At 45.8% G+C, this 17,028-nt stretch overlaps 1 protein-coding gene across 8 annotated transcripts in view; it reads left to right on the forward strand.

Annotated features, from left to right (window-relative positions):
* Window positions 1-16,639, forward strand: part of LOC128326888 (uncharacterized) — a 36,439-nt gene extending 19,800 nt beyond the window's left edge. For 6 of the 8 annotated variants that reach the window (XM_053254728.1, XM_053254733.1, XM_053254726.1 and 3 more), the window contains 3 exons: window positions 10,269-10,337; window positions 15,422-15,481; window positions 16,393-16,637. In XM_053254728.1, coding sequence (XP_053110703.1) covers window positions 10,269-10,337; window positions 15,422-15,481; window positions 16,393-16,612 — 349 coding nt within the window. In that variant the 3' untranslated portion in view covers window positions 16,613-16,637. Of the gene's footprint in view, window positions 1-10,268; window positions 10,338-15,421; window positions 15,482-16,392 lie in introns of all 8 variants that reach the window. The other 2 variants (XM_053254734.1, XM_053254735.1) reach the window with 1 other exon arrangement.
* The last annotated feature ends 389 nt before the right edge of the window (window positions 16,640-17,028 follow it).

A 17,028-nucleotide genomic window follows, 5' to 3' on the forward strand; every position in this document is an offset into this window, starting at 1 on the left:
GGCAAAGTTCTTGTGCTAGCCAGCCACCCTAACTACCCAGAAAGAAATCAAAGCTTGCTGTGGGCTTGTCAACATTGCTGGAGCAACGTCTACCCTGCTCTGGTGTCCCCCTCCAGTTCAACTGGAGGCCCTATCCACCCCCAGCACAGTAGCTCCAGTGATTGTTGCTGGTGTCTATCTTATGTTTCTTTTTAGTTTGTGAGCCCTTTGGGGACAGGGATCCATCTTATTTATTTATTCTCTATGTAAACTGCCCTGAGCCATTTTTGGAAGGGCAGTATAGAAATAAAACCCAACCAACCAATCAATCAGTCAATCAAACTGTTGCTGCCTGGAGCGGCACTCAGGCCCAATTGGTCAGGGTTAGGGCTTGAACTGGAACTGAAAACAATTGGTCAGGGTTAGGGCTTGAACTGGAGGAAGAAACGAGAGCAGGGTGGAGAGCTCCTCAGAGCGGGCTCCATCTCTCTGAAATGGCCGTCCCAGCACTGGGGGAAAGTGTAGGACTGTGCAAAGGTCAGCACTGTGGGAAATGGCTCTTGCGCTGAAGAGTTTCTGCCCAAATGGTCCCCACTTGGGAAGCAGTCAAGATCACAGCTCTGAGGTCTGGATTCCTCCTGGCCCTCTGGCCTCCAGCCTGTCCCCTGAGACTGCTGCAACCCCACCCTGGCCAACAATCCTGCTGGGAAGAGGATCCTCTTTGAGCCTATCCCGTGGCCCCTTGCTTTAACTATTTCACTGGCCTCCCCATTGGCCACAACCGCATTTTCAAAAACAGAATGCGCAATTCAGCTCAACTCTAAATCCCTTCTGCTCTTGCATTGATGAGTGCAAGCCAAAGAGTACGTCACCGTGCTGTGTCTTGACTAAACCCCACTGAAAATGGTGGTGCCCAAACTGCTTAAGGTGTCTGCAGGTCCTCCACTCTATGCTGGACAATGCCATACAAGATGCTACTCACCTCCTTCCGAGGGACTGCCCCCATCATGATTGATCAGATTTGTAGTCTAAATCTGTGATTGATCAGATTTATAGTCTAACAAAAGCTCGGGTAAGGATCAATAATTACGATTCAGAATTGATTTCGATTTCTAGAGGTACTAAACAGGGCTGTCTTTTATCTCCTTGGTTGTTTCATCTAGCTATGGAGGTATTGGCTATTGCATTGCATACTAAATTTGTGGGATAAAAATAGGAGATATGGATTATTTATTAAATTTGTTTGCGGACAATGTGATCCTAACTCTTGTTAGGCTTCTTGGTTCTTGGCTTCTCATCAGCCTGCTTGTGGAACTTCAGCTCCCTCACGGGAATTGCCAGAGAGGTTCTTCGCACACACACCCCACCCTCCCCTGCAACACGGGACAGGATCCAGAACAGTGTTCCCTCTAACAGGGATTCACAGATGTTTTCGACTACAACTCCCAGAATCCCCAGCTGCCATTGTTAGCTGCACCCCAACATATTATACCCAGAGGTACCAGCCCAGAAGTATATGGAATTCAGGCCTGTGTCTGATTTCATTTTATATTAAGAGTTCAATTAATGCCTGGGCTCAGGGTGAATTGACACCCCAGATCTCAACTGGTTTGTGAGGGAAGAGGCGATCCAGCATTGTATTGTGAAATGGGTACTCAAGGGAGCACAAAAGCCAGGCCAGAACAATCCAAATGCTAAAATGTGACTCACTATCAGATAATGTCTGTGGAAGAGGCCAGAGGCTGATCTCCCCTTTCCTGTTGCAAGAAGTCTATGTTAATCTTTGTCAATGATTGACTCAATTGCTCTCTATAGAAATTCAACATAGGTAAATGCACACAAATAGAACACCTATAGACTTTAATTCTTACTTTACTAACACTTTAGCACCTTTTGGGATCAGGCTAGCAAATCTGGGACAAGAGAAGATGCCCATTTGCAGCTCAGAGATGCAGATTTGCTTTGGGCAGTGTCCCCCCCCCCCCCCGCTTCTAAGCTCACAGCTTACAGAAGATGGGATTCAAGTCTCTCTGGACTGGCCAATATCCTGAATAATTAAAAGACATTATCCAGAAGGTAACAGCATTGTCACCCTTTTGGGGACCCAGTTAAAGATGAGGAGATCTGAATAGACTCTATGAGAGATCAAAGGAAAATACAACTATAAAGAACAGGCTTACTGGACAGAGAGCTAGCAATCTTGTGCCTACAAGCAAGATCTGCTCACAAGCAATCCCAGAGTTTGCTGCTAAGCCGCGGGGCAACAAGCAGGAACTCTGTCCATGGACAGGAGCTGTCTGTGACTTCCACTGCGCAGTGAGAAGTCTAGACTTCCCCAGCCATGGGACCTTTACTCTCTGCCTTGCTCTGAGCAAACTGTCTGCTTGACCACCAGAAGCCAGACCACCGCTCCCAGGTTGCTGTTCCCAGCTAAAGCCTCGCTCCTTCCGCTGAAAGATCCACCGTTCTCAAGCCTCTGATCCTAGTAATATGCTGCCTCTACAAGCCTTGGATCCCTCCATCCTTTCCCCTCCTTCTCCTTCCCCCCGCCCCCGCTTTCCCTCTACTGATTCCTGATCTCCCCAAACCATGCCAGCCCTCAGCCTTCCTTACCTCCCCCCCCCCTTTTCCGTCTATATCTGAATTGTATTAGGCTCTAGGAAGATTTAATACACACACATGTTAGTTAGGAACACTGGGTGAATATTGTTGCTGGTTAAGGGTTGAAATACTGTTAGTAATATTGATAGAATGTTCTGCTTTCTGCTCAGCTAGATTGATGTTGTTATTCTTTTATACTCAATAAAGCCCATTGAATCATTTAGGATTGCTTTGATCTCCTTTCTTCCTTGTGCCCAGATCCTACATGGTCACTATATAAAAGAACTTGGTCACTTGGTGACACTATGAGACAGGCCTAATTTTGTATGCTAGCTAATGAGCATATTTAGTATATAAATCAGGCCTGGACCACAACACAATGGCTTCTGCTTGGGGATTCTGTGACTTGTCGTCAACAGCATCTGGGATTCCCTGTTAGAGGGAATACGGATCCAGACGACAGCCGTCATGAGGTAGCATCACTGAAAGCAGGGAGACGGCCTAGTTACCCCAATCTTCAGCCCTCTAGTTCCCGTCATTCATGAATGATGTGGAAAGAGTGGACAGAGAGAGTTTTCTCTCCCTCTCTCAGGGGGTTCTCCCATGAAACTGACTGCCAGGAAATGTAGATCCAACCTGAGGAAGGGCTTTTTTACACAGTGCCTTATGAACTTGTGGAATTCTCTGTCCCAGGATGTGATGACGGACACAAGCCTGAATGGATCTGAGAGGGGCTTAGACAAACTGAAGGAGGATAAGGCTATTGCAGGAGTGTTGTGAGGTCAAGAACACAAGGAAGAGAACCTTTAGTGGTGTAACAAGGTCTTAATGGGACTGTCGGCAAGAAGGGGAGGGCCAACCCTGTTCGTGCAGATATGCAGATCCTCAGATATCAGGAACCCTGATCACTGCATGTACTGTCTTTGTACAGTGTATGCAAGCAGAATAGTTCACATATTTGGTTAGGACATTTGTACCCGTGCTCACTTTGGAAATGAATGCATGTACAGCCATTGAAAACGAAACACACTCAGTACTTCCAGGAAACCTCTATGAAACTGCACGAATCTCCATGGTTGTTTCATCTAGCTATGGAGGCATTGGCTATTGCATTGCATACTAATAATCAAATTTGTGGGATAAAAAGAGGGGATAAGGATTATTTATTAAATTTGTTTGCGGACAATATGATCCTAACTCTTGCTAACTCTGGATGTTCAGCTAAATATATTAAAGAGGAGTTACAAGGCTTTGCGAAAGTGCCAGGATTAACAGTTAATTTCCAAAAATCTCAATTGATGTTTTCTCATACTCCCCTTATAGTCCAGAAAGAGGTATCTAATATTTTGGGAATACTGGTGGTCTATCATTCTTATCGATGCCTAGATATCAATGTTACTAAAAATTTCAATCAATTATTTAATCACAATTTTATTCCAGTTTGTAAAAAATCATCTAAAGAGATGAAACGTTGGTGGGGGGGACGGACATATTAATATATTAGGTTGCATTGCAGTGGTAAAAATGAGGGTTCTTGGTAGTAAATTGTGGATTAATAGGAAGGTTGTATATAGAAAGGGAGGATGGGGAGTCCAAACTGAGGACTATACTACCAGGCAGCACACCTTGGACATATGGTACCATTCATCCTAGAAGACTCAACTAAAGAGTGGGTCCAAATAGAGAATGCACAAGAGGCAGATGATTTCTTATGATGAGTTCCTTTTTGTTCAAAGTCCCCCCCCCCCAAGTTAGCCAAGATTAACCATCTATTTACTAAAGCTATGTTCCAGATATGGAAGAAAAGATATAAGGAGCTGATGGGGACTATTTTCCCATTAACACTTTTAAAGACATATTTTGGCCCTGGTAATAAATATGTGTTGATTCAGCTGGATGTATTGAGGAAATATGGGTGATATAGATTTTGAGATTTTTTTTTTACTGGGAAGGGGTTATTCAATAGGGAAGAGATTGAGTTTATGATAGGTTATCAATTATCATGGTTATTTTGGTTTCAAATTAAATCTATTTTGAGTAATAAAGAGATAGTAAATTCAGTATCTCAATCACTTACACATTTTGAAAAATCAATTTTGTCTTATCAGGATCAGCCCAAAGGGATCATTTCTAAAATTTAGACTCTATTGTTACCGTTAGAAACAGGGGACCCTCCAAGAGCTTTGAAGGATATTTGGGAAGTCCTATAGAAGAGAGTCAATGGCAATCATTATGGAAGTCTGGGAGATTCCTATCAGCTTCCATACAAGAATTACAAGGGAAGAGTTTACATCGGTGGCCGCGAACTCCAGTAAAATTAGCATGTATCTCTTATAACTATTCTGCTCAGTGTTGGAGGGGTGTGAGCAAAAGCAAACATTTTACCACATGTGGTGGTCCTGTGAAAAGGTGATATGTTTTTGGCAGAAAAATATTGGAGAAATAAGAATTATAATAAAACAAAACGTTGAGTGTTCTCCGGAATTGGGGCTATTACATATTTTTGTAGGAAATCATGCTAATTTAAAAAAATAAGGAACTTGTAATTTTTTTTAAATTCTCGCAGCGAAAACACAAATGGTTCAAAAATGGAAATATGTGGATCAATTAACAATTGAGCAATGGTATAACAAAGTATGGTCAATTGCGCTTTTAGAAAAGATCACTCAGAAGATCCGATTAATGCAGGCTGTGAGAGTTTCACAGTTTCATTGTATTTGGGCAGATTATATTTATTATATTAACAGTACTAGATTTGATTTTGGATTTTCTTGTGAGGTTTGGAAAACATGATTGTTAAATGTACTGTCTTATTATGTGACTGTTCTATGTTATTATTGTTGGAAGTGAAGGACTTTGCACTGTCTCTTATCTCAAAGACAGTGGAGGACCGACTAGTGAGTCAGAGGGCTAGAGGGTCAAGACATTGAACCCATAGAGGGCTGGGAAAGACTCCTCACGGAAACCTTGGAGAGCTGCTGCTGCCAGTCAGAGTAGACAGAATGAGCATTGTCCACACTGATGGGCAGCAGCGCTTCAAAGGTCACCTAGCCTAAGGCTTGGACTCAGCAGAAGGCTGAAGTGGGTCTGAGGACAAGATTTGAAAACGCAACCCCACCTTCGTCTCCTTCCCCTACCCCCATATCTTGGCCACAAAAGAACTTGCAGGACATGTGTGGTCTTGTGTAGCAGGTTAATAGGGGAGACAAGGACAAGAGCCAAGTCTTTCCTTGAAAAGTGGAATGGTGATAAACACATACATGTAGCCCTTAAAAGGTTTTAAATCTGGAACTTGGATTGAGGAGTCCCCCGTTGAAAACCCCGTCCAGCCATTAAACTCACTGGGTGATTCTGGGCCACTCGCTTAGCTCTCAGCCAACCTACCTCACAGGGTGGTTGTGAAGATAACCATAACTATGTAAACCACTAAAAGTACCCTCTTGCATGCAGAAACGCAGGGGACGTTAGATGCGGGGGACGTGGTCTGGCTCCTGATCGGAGCCCTGCAGCTCTGTTCAAGAGTTGGGAGACAGGCCGGCGCAGGGAAGAACCGCTCCTGGCCACTGGCCATTTAACTCCGAAGGAGCCACACGGCCTTAAAGGCAGGGAGATACGGCTCATGTCCACGCTGCGAACGCAGCAGCAATTTAACATTCAAGGGGGAGCGAAACCTGCACCCACACGAGGCCGCGAGGTATGACCCCTGATTGGGAGCGGCCCCTCTCTCTTCCCTCCCCTTTAGAATGACCTCAGGCTACTCCTCTTGCTGCCCCTCCCTGCCTCCCAACCCTGAATGCTGAGAAGAAAACTGCCCTCGACTTCTGCCAGAAGATCCCATTGGCCAAAGTGTGGTGGACTGCTTTCATGACACCCTTTTTTCTTGACTGTCTACCAGAGCATGCTGCTTCTACAGTTCATGTCTCAGGCCTGTAGTTCAGCGAAATGTGTCGAGGAGATACTTATGCCAAGTGGTATTTAGGGCTATTAAATCAGTGCCGAAGGGAAACTTCCTCCATGCTTTCCTTCTCTTTTCGGAAAAGCAGTCCAAGGAGAGGAATGGAATCAGAACAAAGCGACCTGTGGCTTCTGCATAGAGGAAGTGGTTGCTCAGTGTGTGGATATCTCTTTTTTTCAGAGCGGGTCGGTTTTCCATTTCCAGCTCCTCAGTAAATTGCACCAATCGGGACATTAGTGGGGTCATCGTTAGCTATCAACACTTTTTAGCAGACACCTCCTTGATGGCGGTCAGTCCCTAACCCTGGGAAATCATCACCATCCTGCATTTCTTGTGTGTCGGGGCTGCTCTGAAGGACACGGGAGCATAGCTTAGAAATGACGCTGGCCACCCTGGCTGGCAGTGGTGTGCCCGGAGGGCAGCTGGTAGGCCTGTGAGTCCTCTGGGCTTACACAAAGGTGGGGCACTCTCTGTTAATTCAACCCAACTCTGTGCTAAGACAAGTTGGATTCTGCAAAGTCAGTCCTATGCCCTGCATTTATTTTGTGTGATTTCAGTGAAAGCATGTGTAGTGCCTAATAACTGTGACAGGTTGCAGAAAAATGAAACAGGATGGGGCCCCCACAACTGTGTCAAATGCAAACCCCGCCCCCTGCCTCCATAAGAGATGTTGGAGTGGTCACTCTCTCTTTCCCAAGATGCCTCCGCTTAGGAGACCCCAAGGCTCCAAGAGTACCTCTTCTACCCCAGTTCCGGCACCCCAGTCCACAGCCTCTGCTGCCAGCAGTCAGTGTCTCCCCCCTCCCAGCTGCCTCTGCCTGGCTGGCTCCCATCCCCCCACAGAACAGAGCGGAGAGTTCTGGCATCCATGGAGATGGAGAAATGCAAAAGATGCTCCAGACGACAGATGGCCAGCTTCAGCCTTCCTGTACAGAAGCAGAGATGGCCTCCTGGCTCAAGGCACTGGCTCTGGCCATTCAAAGGCCCATCTTGTTGGTCTTCCACTATGTGTGCAGAACCATTTGGGGTTCACCAAGGCGGAGGCAGGTAGGAAGGGTCACATTGTGCCAAGTGGAGCTTGGGGATGAAGGGAGACGGTGGGAGCTAAAGGGCAGTCAGGGAGTGGTCACTGAGCTCAGGTGTGCTTAGCAGCCTCACCCCTCTTCTCTATCTTGACTGCAGGCTCTCCTCTCCTCTTTCAGGCCGCTCCCAGCGAGGAGCTGTTTGACTTTTGCCTCTCTTTCTTCAGCTAGCTGGGTAGAAAGGATTGCGTGGAAGCGAGGCAGGAGGAAAAGCTACCCAGCTTTTCTTCCTACCTTGCTTCCACACAATCAAACACTGGGAGCACAGGCAGCTCCCAAACCCAGGTAGAACACAATTTTTGATTTTGTGAATGACTTCTTGGAATAGCTAAACTAGTGTCAGAAAATATTGCTTTCCTCTCTCTTTGAAAATAACACTATTTTTATTTTATTTTTTAAGAAAGAGACACAACAAACTGCTCTTGAGGCTTCTTGGATTGAGCCTTGGTTTGTTTTTAGATCTCCCAGATTTAGCCTCTCTTTTTTGTATCTAATACCAAATTGTATAGTGATTCCTTGTGTTCTGTTCTGGACTGCTTTGCTTGACAAACCTGCAGTTACTCCTAGCTACAGAATGGAGTCCCCTGCGTTTCTGCATGCAAGAGGGTACTTTTAGTGGTGTATACAGTTATGGTTATCTTCACAACCACCCTGTGAGCTACGTTGGGCTGAGAGCTAAGCGGGTGGCCCAGTATCACCCAGTGGGTTTAATGGCTGGATGGGGTTTTCAACGGGGGACTCCCGAATCCAAGTTCCAGATTTAAAACCTTTTAAGGGCTACATGTATGTGTTTATCACCATTCCACTTTTCAAGGAACACCTTGGCTCTTGTCCTTGTCTCCTCTGATAACCTGCTACACAAGACCACACATGTCCTGCAAGTTCTTTTGTGGCCAAGATATAGGGGTAGGGGAAGGAGACAAAGGTGGGGTTGCGTTTTCAAACCTTGTCCCCAGACCCACTCCAGCCTTCTGCCGAGTCCAACCCTTAGGCCATGTGACCTTTGAAGTGCTGCTGCCTGTCAGTGTGGACAATGCTCACTCTGTCTACTCTGACTGGCAGCAGCAGCTCTCCAAGGTTTCCGTCTTTCCCAGCCCTCTATGGAGAGGCTGTCCAATACGGTGCAGGGACCTTCTCTCTTCATACCTGGCAGATCAGGTGTGAGGGGAAGAACACGGCGGGAGCAGGCAAGGCAAAGTCAAGCAAGCAGGAGGTCAGGAGCCAGTGATCAGTCCCTTAGGAGCAGGCAGGGTTGAAGTCCAAACACAAGCAAAGGCTCAGAAAGCTAGAACAGGAGCAGGACCCAAGTAGCACACCTCCACAAGATGTGGTTTCAGCAAAGAGCGGAGGCCTTAACTAGGCACTGCATCCCACCTGCTCCGGGGCTGTCTGCAAGGGGCTGTGCCCTATTTCTTAAGCCTTGGCTGTGGCCTAGCTTGGGGGCTGCTGGTGGGTTTGGGGTGCCTTGGGTTCACCCTCCGACTCAGAGGACACTGGCCAGGGTGTGTTGAGGGGGTCCACCGCAGCTGTGGGCCTTTCCAGTGGTTGAGGTGAGGGCCCCTCGAAGCTGGTCACGTTCTCTGGGTCATAGTCAGACTCAGCGGCAAAACCACTTCACCTCAAGAGCCCCTCTTGTCCAGCTCAGGGGTCATGACCCCTTCATCCTGGGACTCCTATGCATCAGGCCCGGGGTTCATGACGTCTGCTTGGAAAGCAGACAATCCATGTCCTGTTAACTAGTTCCGCTCTTGATTATGATGTTGCTTTTTAAGGGATCTGCTTGATTTTCCAGTGGTGGCTTGGATTATATTGCATGGAATGGAGATGATCGCTTCAGTGGGTGGGGAAGGAAATGTGGTATTGGGAGGTCCCCATTGTGTGTTTCGTATGCGTGCAGTTGCATAGAGGTTTCCTAGAAGTACTGAGTGTGTTTCGGTTTCAATGGCTGTACATGCATTCATTTCCAAAGTGAGCATGGGTACAAATGTGGTCACCAAGTATGGGAACTTTTCTGCTTCCATACACTGTACAAAGAGGGTACATCATCACATCCTGGGACAGAGAATTCCACAAGTTCATAAGGCACTGTGTGAAAAAGCACTTCCTCGGGTTGGTTCTACATTTCCTGGCAGTCAGTTTCATGGGAGAACCCCCTGAGAGAGGGAGAGAAAACTCTCTCTGTCCACATCATTCATGAATGACGGGAACTAAAGGGCTGAAGAGAGGGGTAACTAGGCTGTCTCCCTGCTTTCAGTGATGCTCCGTCATGACTGCTGTCGTCTGGATCCGTATTCCCTCTAACAGGGAATCCCAGATGCTGTTGACGGCAACTCCCAGAATCCCCAAGCAGAAGCCATTGCAGCTGGGGATTCTGGGAGTTGTAGTCGACAACATCTGGGAATCCCTGTTAGAGGGAACACTGTTCTGGATCCTGTCCCGTGTCGCAGGGGAGGGTGGGGTGTCTATGCGAAGGCACTCTCCGGCAATTCCCGTGAGGGAGCTGAAGTTCCACAAGCAGACTGATGAGAAGCCAAGAAATCTGTAGGTAAGTTCCCCCCACTCCCATTTCTCACTTTCCCTGAAATACTGACTTGTTTTCGGTCCACGTAGTATTGATCCTCCAGTGACTGATCAGATGTTGAACTTTTCAGGTACGGAGACATTGCCAAGGAGCATTCATGGAAGTGCCCAACCCAGATGCCAAGTCCAGTTGCCGGCAGGTAAGTTGAAGGGAAGTCTGGCATTCCCTGCAGGGGAGGAGAGGACCTGTGAGGGATCCAGTGCAACATGGTAGAAGGCTTCAGGTGGCCTTCCAAGGGCTATTTCCCAAGCGGTGGACAGGATGCTGTGTGGTGTCCTCTGGATGCCCGCCAGGGATTGGGGTGTGGTGTCATCTCTATGCTGATGTCCCCCATAGCATGGGGGCCATAGTAGTTCCACTTTGCACGCAGGAGCTCCCAGTTTCCGTCCCTGTCATCTCCCAGTAGGGCTGGGAAAGACTCCTGTCTGGAAGCTTGGAGAGAGGCCGCAGACATTCTGTGTCAGCAATACTGAGCCAGACGGACCACTGGTCTGACTTGGTAGAAGGCAGCTTCCTAGGTTGCTCTAGCTCTAGTTCTCCTTTCCATCTGATTCCAGGGACCCGAACTGATGCTGGAGCAGAGTGGGGGGCTGGGTATAGAGGCTCACTTGATGTAGAGCGGAGAGAAGTACAGCTGTCAGTCAGAAGCATTTGGGGATGCTATTGGCAGGACAGCTCCTACGAACCTAGGACCTTCTGCACGCGAAGCAGATGCTCTACTTCTGAGTGATGTGCATCGGCATCTCAGTGCAGTGGACACCATGTATCTGCTCAGAATTTCAGCGGCCACAGGGGGAGGGTATAGCCCAGAAGAGAGACGAGAATAGCGACACGTGCTGTGAAATGCTGAGTAGGGGCCAAATGGGAACTGGATTGTCTAGGGTGAGGAACCAGGAAAGAATAGCTTTCTTTGTAAGGGTCAATACGGACGGCTGGAGTATAGCCTCCTGACAGGAGGTGGAGCTTTCCCCCCCTTTTTTCTTTTTAAATTTTATTTGCATTTTTCACATAATAACATAGGACAGTCACATCATTACACTGAACATTTAACAATCATGTTTTCCAAACCCCACAAGAAAAAAAAATTACAAGTTTTTGATTTTTTAACCTAGCATGATTTCCTACAAAAATACAAAAATATGTAGTGGCCATTGAGTAGAACACTCAAGGTTTTGTTTTATTATAATTCTTATTTCTCCAAAAAAAATTTGCCAAAAACATATCACCTTTTCACAGGACCACCACATGTGGTAAAATGTTCCCTTTTGCTCACACCCGCTCCAACACTCAGCAGAACAGTTATGAGAGATACATGCTAATTTTACTGGAGTTCATTGCCACCGATGTAAAATCTTCCCTTGTAATTTCTGTATGGAAGCTGATAGGAATCTCCCAGACTTCCATAATGATTGCCATTGACTCTCTTCTATAGGACTTCCCAAATATCCTTCAAAGCTCTTGTAGGGTCCCCTGTTTCTAACGGTAACAATAGAGTCTAAATTTTAGAAATGATCCCTTTTGGCTGATCCTGATAAGACACAATTAATTTTTCAAAATGTGTAAGTGACTGAGATACTGAATTTACTATCTCTTTATTACTCAAAATAGATTTAATTTGAAACCAAAATAACCATGATAATTGATAACCTATCTTATACTCAATCTGTTCCCTAATGAGTAACCCCTCTCCATGAAAAAAATCTCAAAATCTGTATCACTCATATTTCCTCAATACATCCAGCTGAATCAACACATATTTATTACCAGGGCCAAAATATGTCTTTAAAAGTGTTAATGGGGAAATAGTCAAAAATCAGCTCTTTATATCTTTTCTTCCATATCTGGAACATAGCTTTAGTAAATAGATGGTTAATCTTGGCTATCTTTGGGGGAAAAAATTTGAACAAAAAGGAACTTGTCATAAGAAACCATCCGCCTCTTGTGCATTCTCTATTTGGACCCACTCTTTAGTTGAGTCTTCTAGGATGAATGGTATCATATGTCCAAGGTGTGCTGCCTGGTAGTATAGTCTTCAATTTGGAATTCCCCATCCTCCCTTTCCCCGTGGTCTATATACAACCTTCCCCTTAATCCACAATTTACTATTAAGAACCCTCATTTTTACCGCTGCAATCCGACCTAATATATTAATATGTTTTCCCCTCCAACGTTTCATTTCTTTACATATATTTTTCCAAACTGGAATAAAATTATGATTAAAAAATTGTTTGAAAGTTTTAGTAACATTGATACCTAGGCATCGATAAGAATGATAGACCACCGGTATTTCCAAAATATTAGAGACGTCTTTCTGGACTATAAGGGGAGTATAAAAAAACATCAATTGAGATTTTTGGAAATTAACTGCTAATCCTGGCACTTTTGCAAAGCCTTGTAACTCCTCTTTAATATATTTAGCTGAACATCCAGAGTTAGCAAGAGTTATGATCATATTGTCCGCAAACAAATTTAATAAATAATCCTTATCCCCTCTTTTTATCCCACAAATTTGATTATTAGTATGCAATGCAATAGCCAATGCCTCCATAGCTAGATGAAACAACCAAGGAGATAAAAGACAGCCCTGTTTAGTACCTCTAGAAATTGAAATCAATTCTGAATTGTAGTTATTGATCCTTACCCGAGCTTTTGTTAGACTATAAATCTGATCAATCACAGATTTAGACTACAAATCTGATCAATAATGATGGGGGGCAGTCCCTCGGAAGGAGGTGAGTAGCATCTTGTATGGCATTGTCCAGCATAGAGTGGAGGACCTCCAGACACCTTAAGCAGTTTGGGCACCACCATTTTCTGTGGGGTTTAGTCAAGACACAGCACAACGACATACTCTTGGTTTGCACTCATCAATGCAAGAGCAGAAGGGATTTGCAGTTGAGCTGAATTGCTCATTCTGTTTTTGAAAATGCTGTTGTGGCTGATGGGGAGGCCAGTGACACAGTTAAAGCAAAGGGCCATGGGATATGCTCAAAGAGGATCCTCTTCCCAGCAGGATTGTTGGCCAGGGTGGGGTTGCAGCAATCTCAGGGGATTGGCTGGAGGCCAGAGGGCCAGGAGGAATCCAGACCTCAGAGCTGTGATCTTGACTGCTTACCAAGTGGGGGCCATTTGGGCAGAAACGTTTCAGCGTGAGAGCCACTTCAGAGAGATGGAGCCCACTCTGAAGAGCTCTTCACCCTGCTCGGGTGTCTTCCTCCAGTTCAAGCCCTAACCCTGACCAATTGTTTTCTTGGCATGAGTGCCGCTCCAGACAGCAACAGTTTGATTGATTGATTGGTTGGTTTTTATTTCTATACCGCCCTTCCAAAAATGGCTCAGGGCGGTTTACATAGAGAATAAATAAATATGATGGATCCCTGTCCCCAAAGGGCTCACAAACTAAAAAGAAACATAAGATAGACACCAGCAACAATCACTGGAGCTACTGTGCTGGGGGTGGATAGGGCCTCCAGTTGAACTGGAGGGGAAATGTATAACAAGGTATTTGAATTTATAAACCTGCTCGATATTCTCCTTATTTACCACCCACTTATAAAGTTTCCTAGCTTTAGTGAAAACCAGGACCTTAGATTTCTCATAGTTAATAGATAAGTTGTTGTCATTGCAATAATGGGCAAAGGCTGCCAGCATTCTAAGAAGACCAAAACGGGTCTGGGACAATAACACCGCATCATCCGCGTACAACAACACTGGCACACGAATGTCAGCCAATTTTGGGGCGTGTGAATCTATCATTTCTAAACACTGTGCTAAATCATTGATAAAAATATTGAACAATGAAGGGGCCAGAACACAACCCTGCCTGACCCCGCGAGTGGCGGGGATTGAATCAGTTAGTGCCCCATTGGGAGAAGAATTGACATGGAGCTGCATAATCAAAAACAACAATCTTTTGTCCATCGAGGATTTCCCAAGCTTAGACCATAATAATTCCCTAGGAATTAGATCGAAAGCAGCTTTTAAATCCATAAAAGCTGCGAAACGTCTACCCTTGGGAGCACTAGAGTATTTACATGCAAGATGGTTCAGAATCATACAGTGGTCAAGTGTAGAGCGACCAGCTCTGAAGCCTGCCTGTTCGGTCTCTAGGATCTGCTGATCAGAAATCCATGTTTCAAGTTTAGATAACAAATAAAGGGCATATACTTTCCCCACTACCAAAAGTAGGCTAATGGGCCTGTAATTAGACGGGTCAAGATGGGAACCCCGTTTGAAGACCGGAATCACTATTGCTATCCTCCACTTAGCAGGGAAGATACCTGTACTGTTTATTGAAGTAAACAAATTAGCTGTCATATGTTAACAACAAAATATTGCAAATGGTTCTATCTCCCTCTGAAATTTTACTCATGGGGAAGGCGAAGGAGAAGGCGAAGGTTACACTTATACAACGCCTTCATGACATTGAGCACCAGAATCTTGTTTCTAGGGGAAATAGGACCTGCTCTCCTCTACTTTTTGGTATCATGCCCCCTTCGGGGAATAGAGGTGCTAAATATTTAGCTTCTCTACATTTTTAAAGTTTAGGATAGCTTTCACTAGGGCCCGTATGAATGTGTTGCCTTCAGCCCTTTTGGAAAAAAGATTTAACAAGGGATAATCAGATTTTGGCCTATGCCCTTGTGGTGCAGGCCTCCCTGAAACAGTTTCACATGTGCTGCTATATTGCTCCCTGTACTCTGATACCAGGAAAGAACTCATATTCCCTCTATTAGAGCAATTCCCAGGAAGAGCTGACCCCTTTTATTTGAATTTTTGTCTTGACGATCAAGATAATGAGATTACTAAGGTGTCGCTATCAGATTAAGATCCTGTTTAAGATCTAATTTTTAGGAGCTATTGTTTTGTTATGATAATTATGTACTATATTACTGCTGGTATATTTTGCTTTTAATATTGTTTTAATTTTTGTATGTTTTCTATATGGCCTATGGCTGTAATAAACTGATTCAGATTCAGATTCAGAACTGGAGGGGGACATCGGAGCAGGGTAGACGTTGCTCCAGCAATGTTGACAGGCCCACGGCAAGCTTTGATTTCTTGCTGGCTAGATAGGGTGGGTGGCTAGCGCAAGAGTTTTGTCCTCGTGCAGTGTCCTTCCAGCTGCACTCTGCTGCTGTTCCTCTGGACATCAGCCATCCTCTGAGGAATGTATTTTTGGCACTGTGGCTACCAAATCGGTGCTGAACTTTTCTCTTGTAGGTTCAAAAGCCTTATTGCTCCCCAGGACTGTATTCCTCTCACCGTAGGTGGCAGACAAAGGTAACCGCCTTTCACAGACTGAGACCTGTCCGCGTATGTGTTATGCAAGTCTTCTGTTCCCTATGTAAGAGGAATAGGGGATGGAACTGGGGTGGGGGCTACATCCTCGGGCCATGGAGGGGGTACTAGATCTGCTCCCTTTCCACTTGCACAAGGTGTTCCGGTGAAGTGGGGCTTTCTGGGTCTGAGCTGTGGGGAATTCCTAACTCTGAGTCAGGGATAGGATAGTGATTTGGAAGAGATCTTTGCTCCTCCTCCTCCAACAAAAATGTTCCAGGGTGCAGAAAGAAAAGCAACAGAAGGAGGCTACAGAGAGAGTCACTGCCAGATCTGGCACTGTCCGCCTAGCATCTGGTGGTCCAAATAGCCCCTCTCAGCAGAAGCCTTTTCAGGCTGAAGTACTCCTCAGCCTTAGGCCAGCTATGGGGACCGTCAGTGCAGAGCAAGTCTCTCTCTCTTTGCTCATCCAACCAATACCTGCCTACTCATACATAAGGTTAGCTATTGAAGCTTGTCTACCCCACAGATTCCAGCCAGTTGAATCATGCTTCACTTTTCCGGGGGAATCCTGGGAACTGTCATGTTGTGAGGGTGATGGGGATATTGGACCAAGGCTACTCCACATCTTCACTCAACAACCATCCCAGGATTCTTTGGGTTGCCCCACGACAGCTCCAGCACTTTCCAACTGATACAAACTGGTAGTGGGGACGTGCCGCCAGTCCTGATGGAGGGTGGGGGATTCTCGGCTGTGAAAACAGCAGTCTGGAGAGAACGTTAAGGATTCCTCTGATGCAGCAGAGACTTCAGAAGTGGGTCTGCATTACTTTCTTTTAGAAGTTGATAGCAAGAGAGGAAATGCAGGTTTGAGTTGGCCACTAATTGGCCCATTGTTAACCTTCTCGCCACAGGATCTTGCAAAATACCCACCATTGTGGGTATTTTGTGATGGTGCAGTGGGTGCGTCAGCTTGCCCGACCGAATATTGATCGTGCGGGAGGTGGCCGCCATGCAGGTAATGTTTGGGAAATGCTGCCATTCCTAAGAGAAGAATCAGGGGGAGGACCAGCAGAGGCAGCAAGCATCCTGCTCTTGAATCCAGCAGAGGACAAGACTGCCACCACGTCCTAGCCCGGTGCCAGCAACATCCCCATCCAGCAGCGAGGCCTACCCGACCCTACTTTGTGGTAAGCACCCTCCCATTCCAGGGAATCCTGGGCACTCTAGTTCTGTGGGGTGGAGTTTGGCATCCACTGACATCATGTCAGCCCACCTGGTTGTAGTATAGCCCCCTATTTCTCAAGCAGTATTGGGGACACTTTTCTATCACTCACACATTTCCAATGCTTCTCTATCTTCCCATTCTGCACTGAAAGATCTGGGTCATCTTGAACCTTCAACTTGCCTTCCTCTTCACTTCCATACATGGAGGGATCTCTGGTTGCTTCCACTTCTTGGCTTCAAGTGTGGTTGCAGTGATGATGATGATGGATTGATTTCATATATATATCAGACTCTGATTTGTCTGGCGAATGGCTCTTTTATTC

This window comes from Hemicordylus capensis, chromosome 5 (assembly GCF_027244095.1).
Source record: "Hemicordylus capensis ecotype Gifberg chromosome 5, rHemCap1.1.pri, whole genome shotgun sequence".
Taxonomy (NCBI): domain Eukaryota; kingdom Metazoa; phylum Chordata; class Lepidosauria; order Squamata; family Cordylidae; genus Hemicordylus; species Hemicordylus capensis.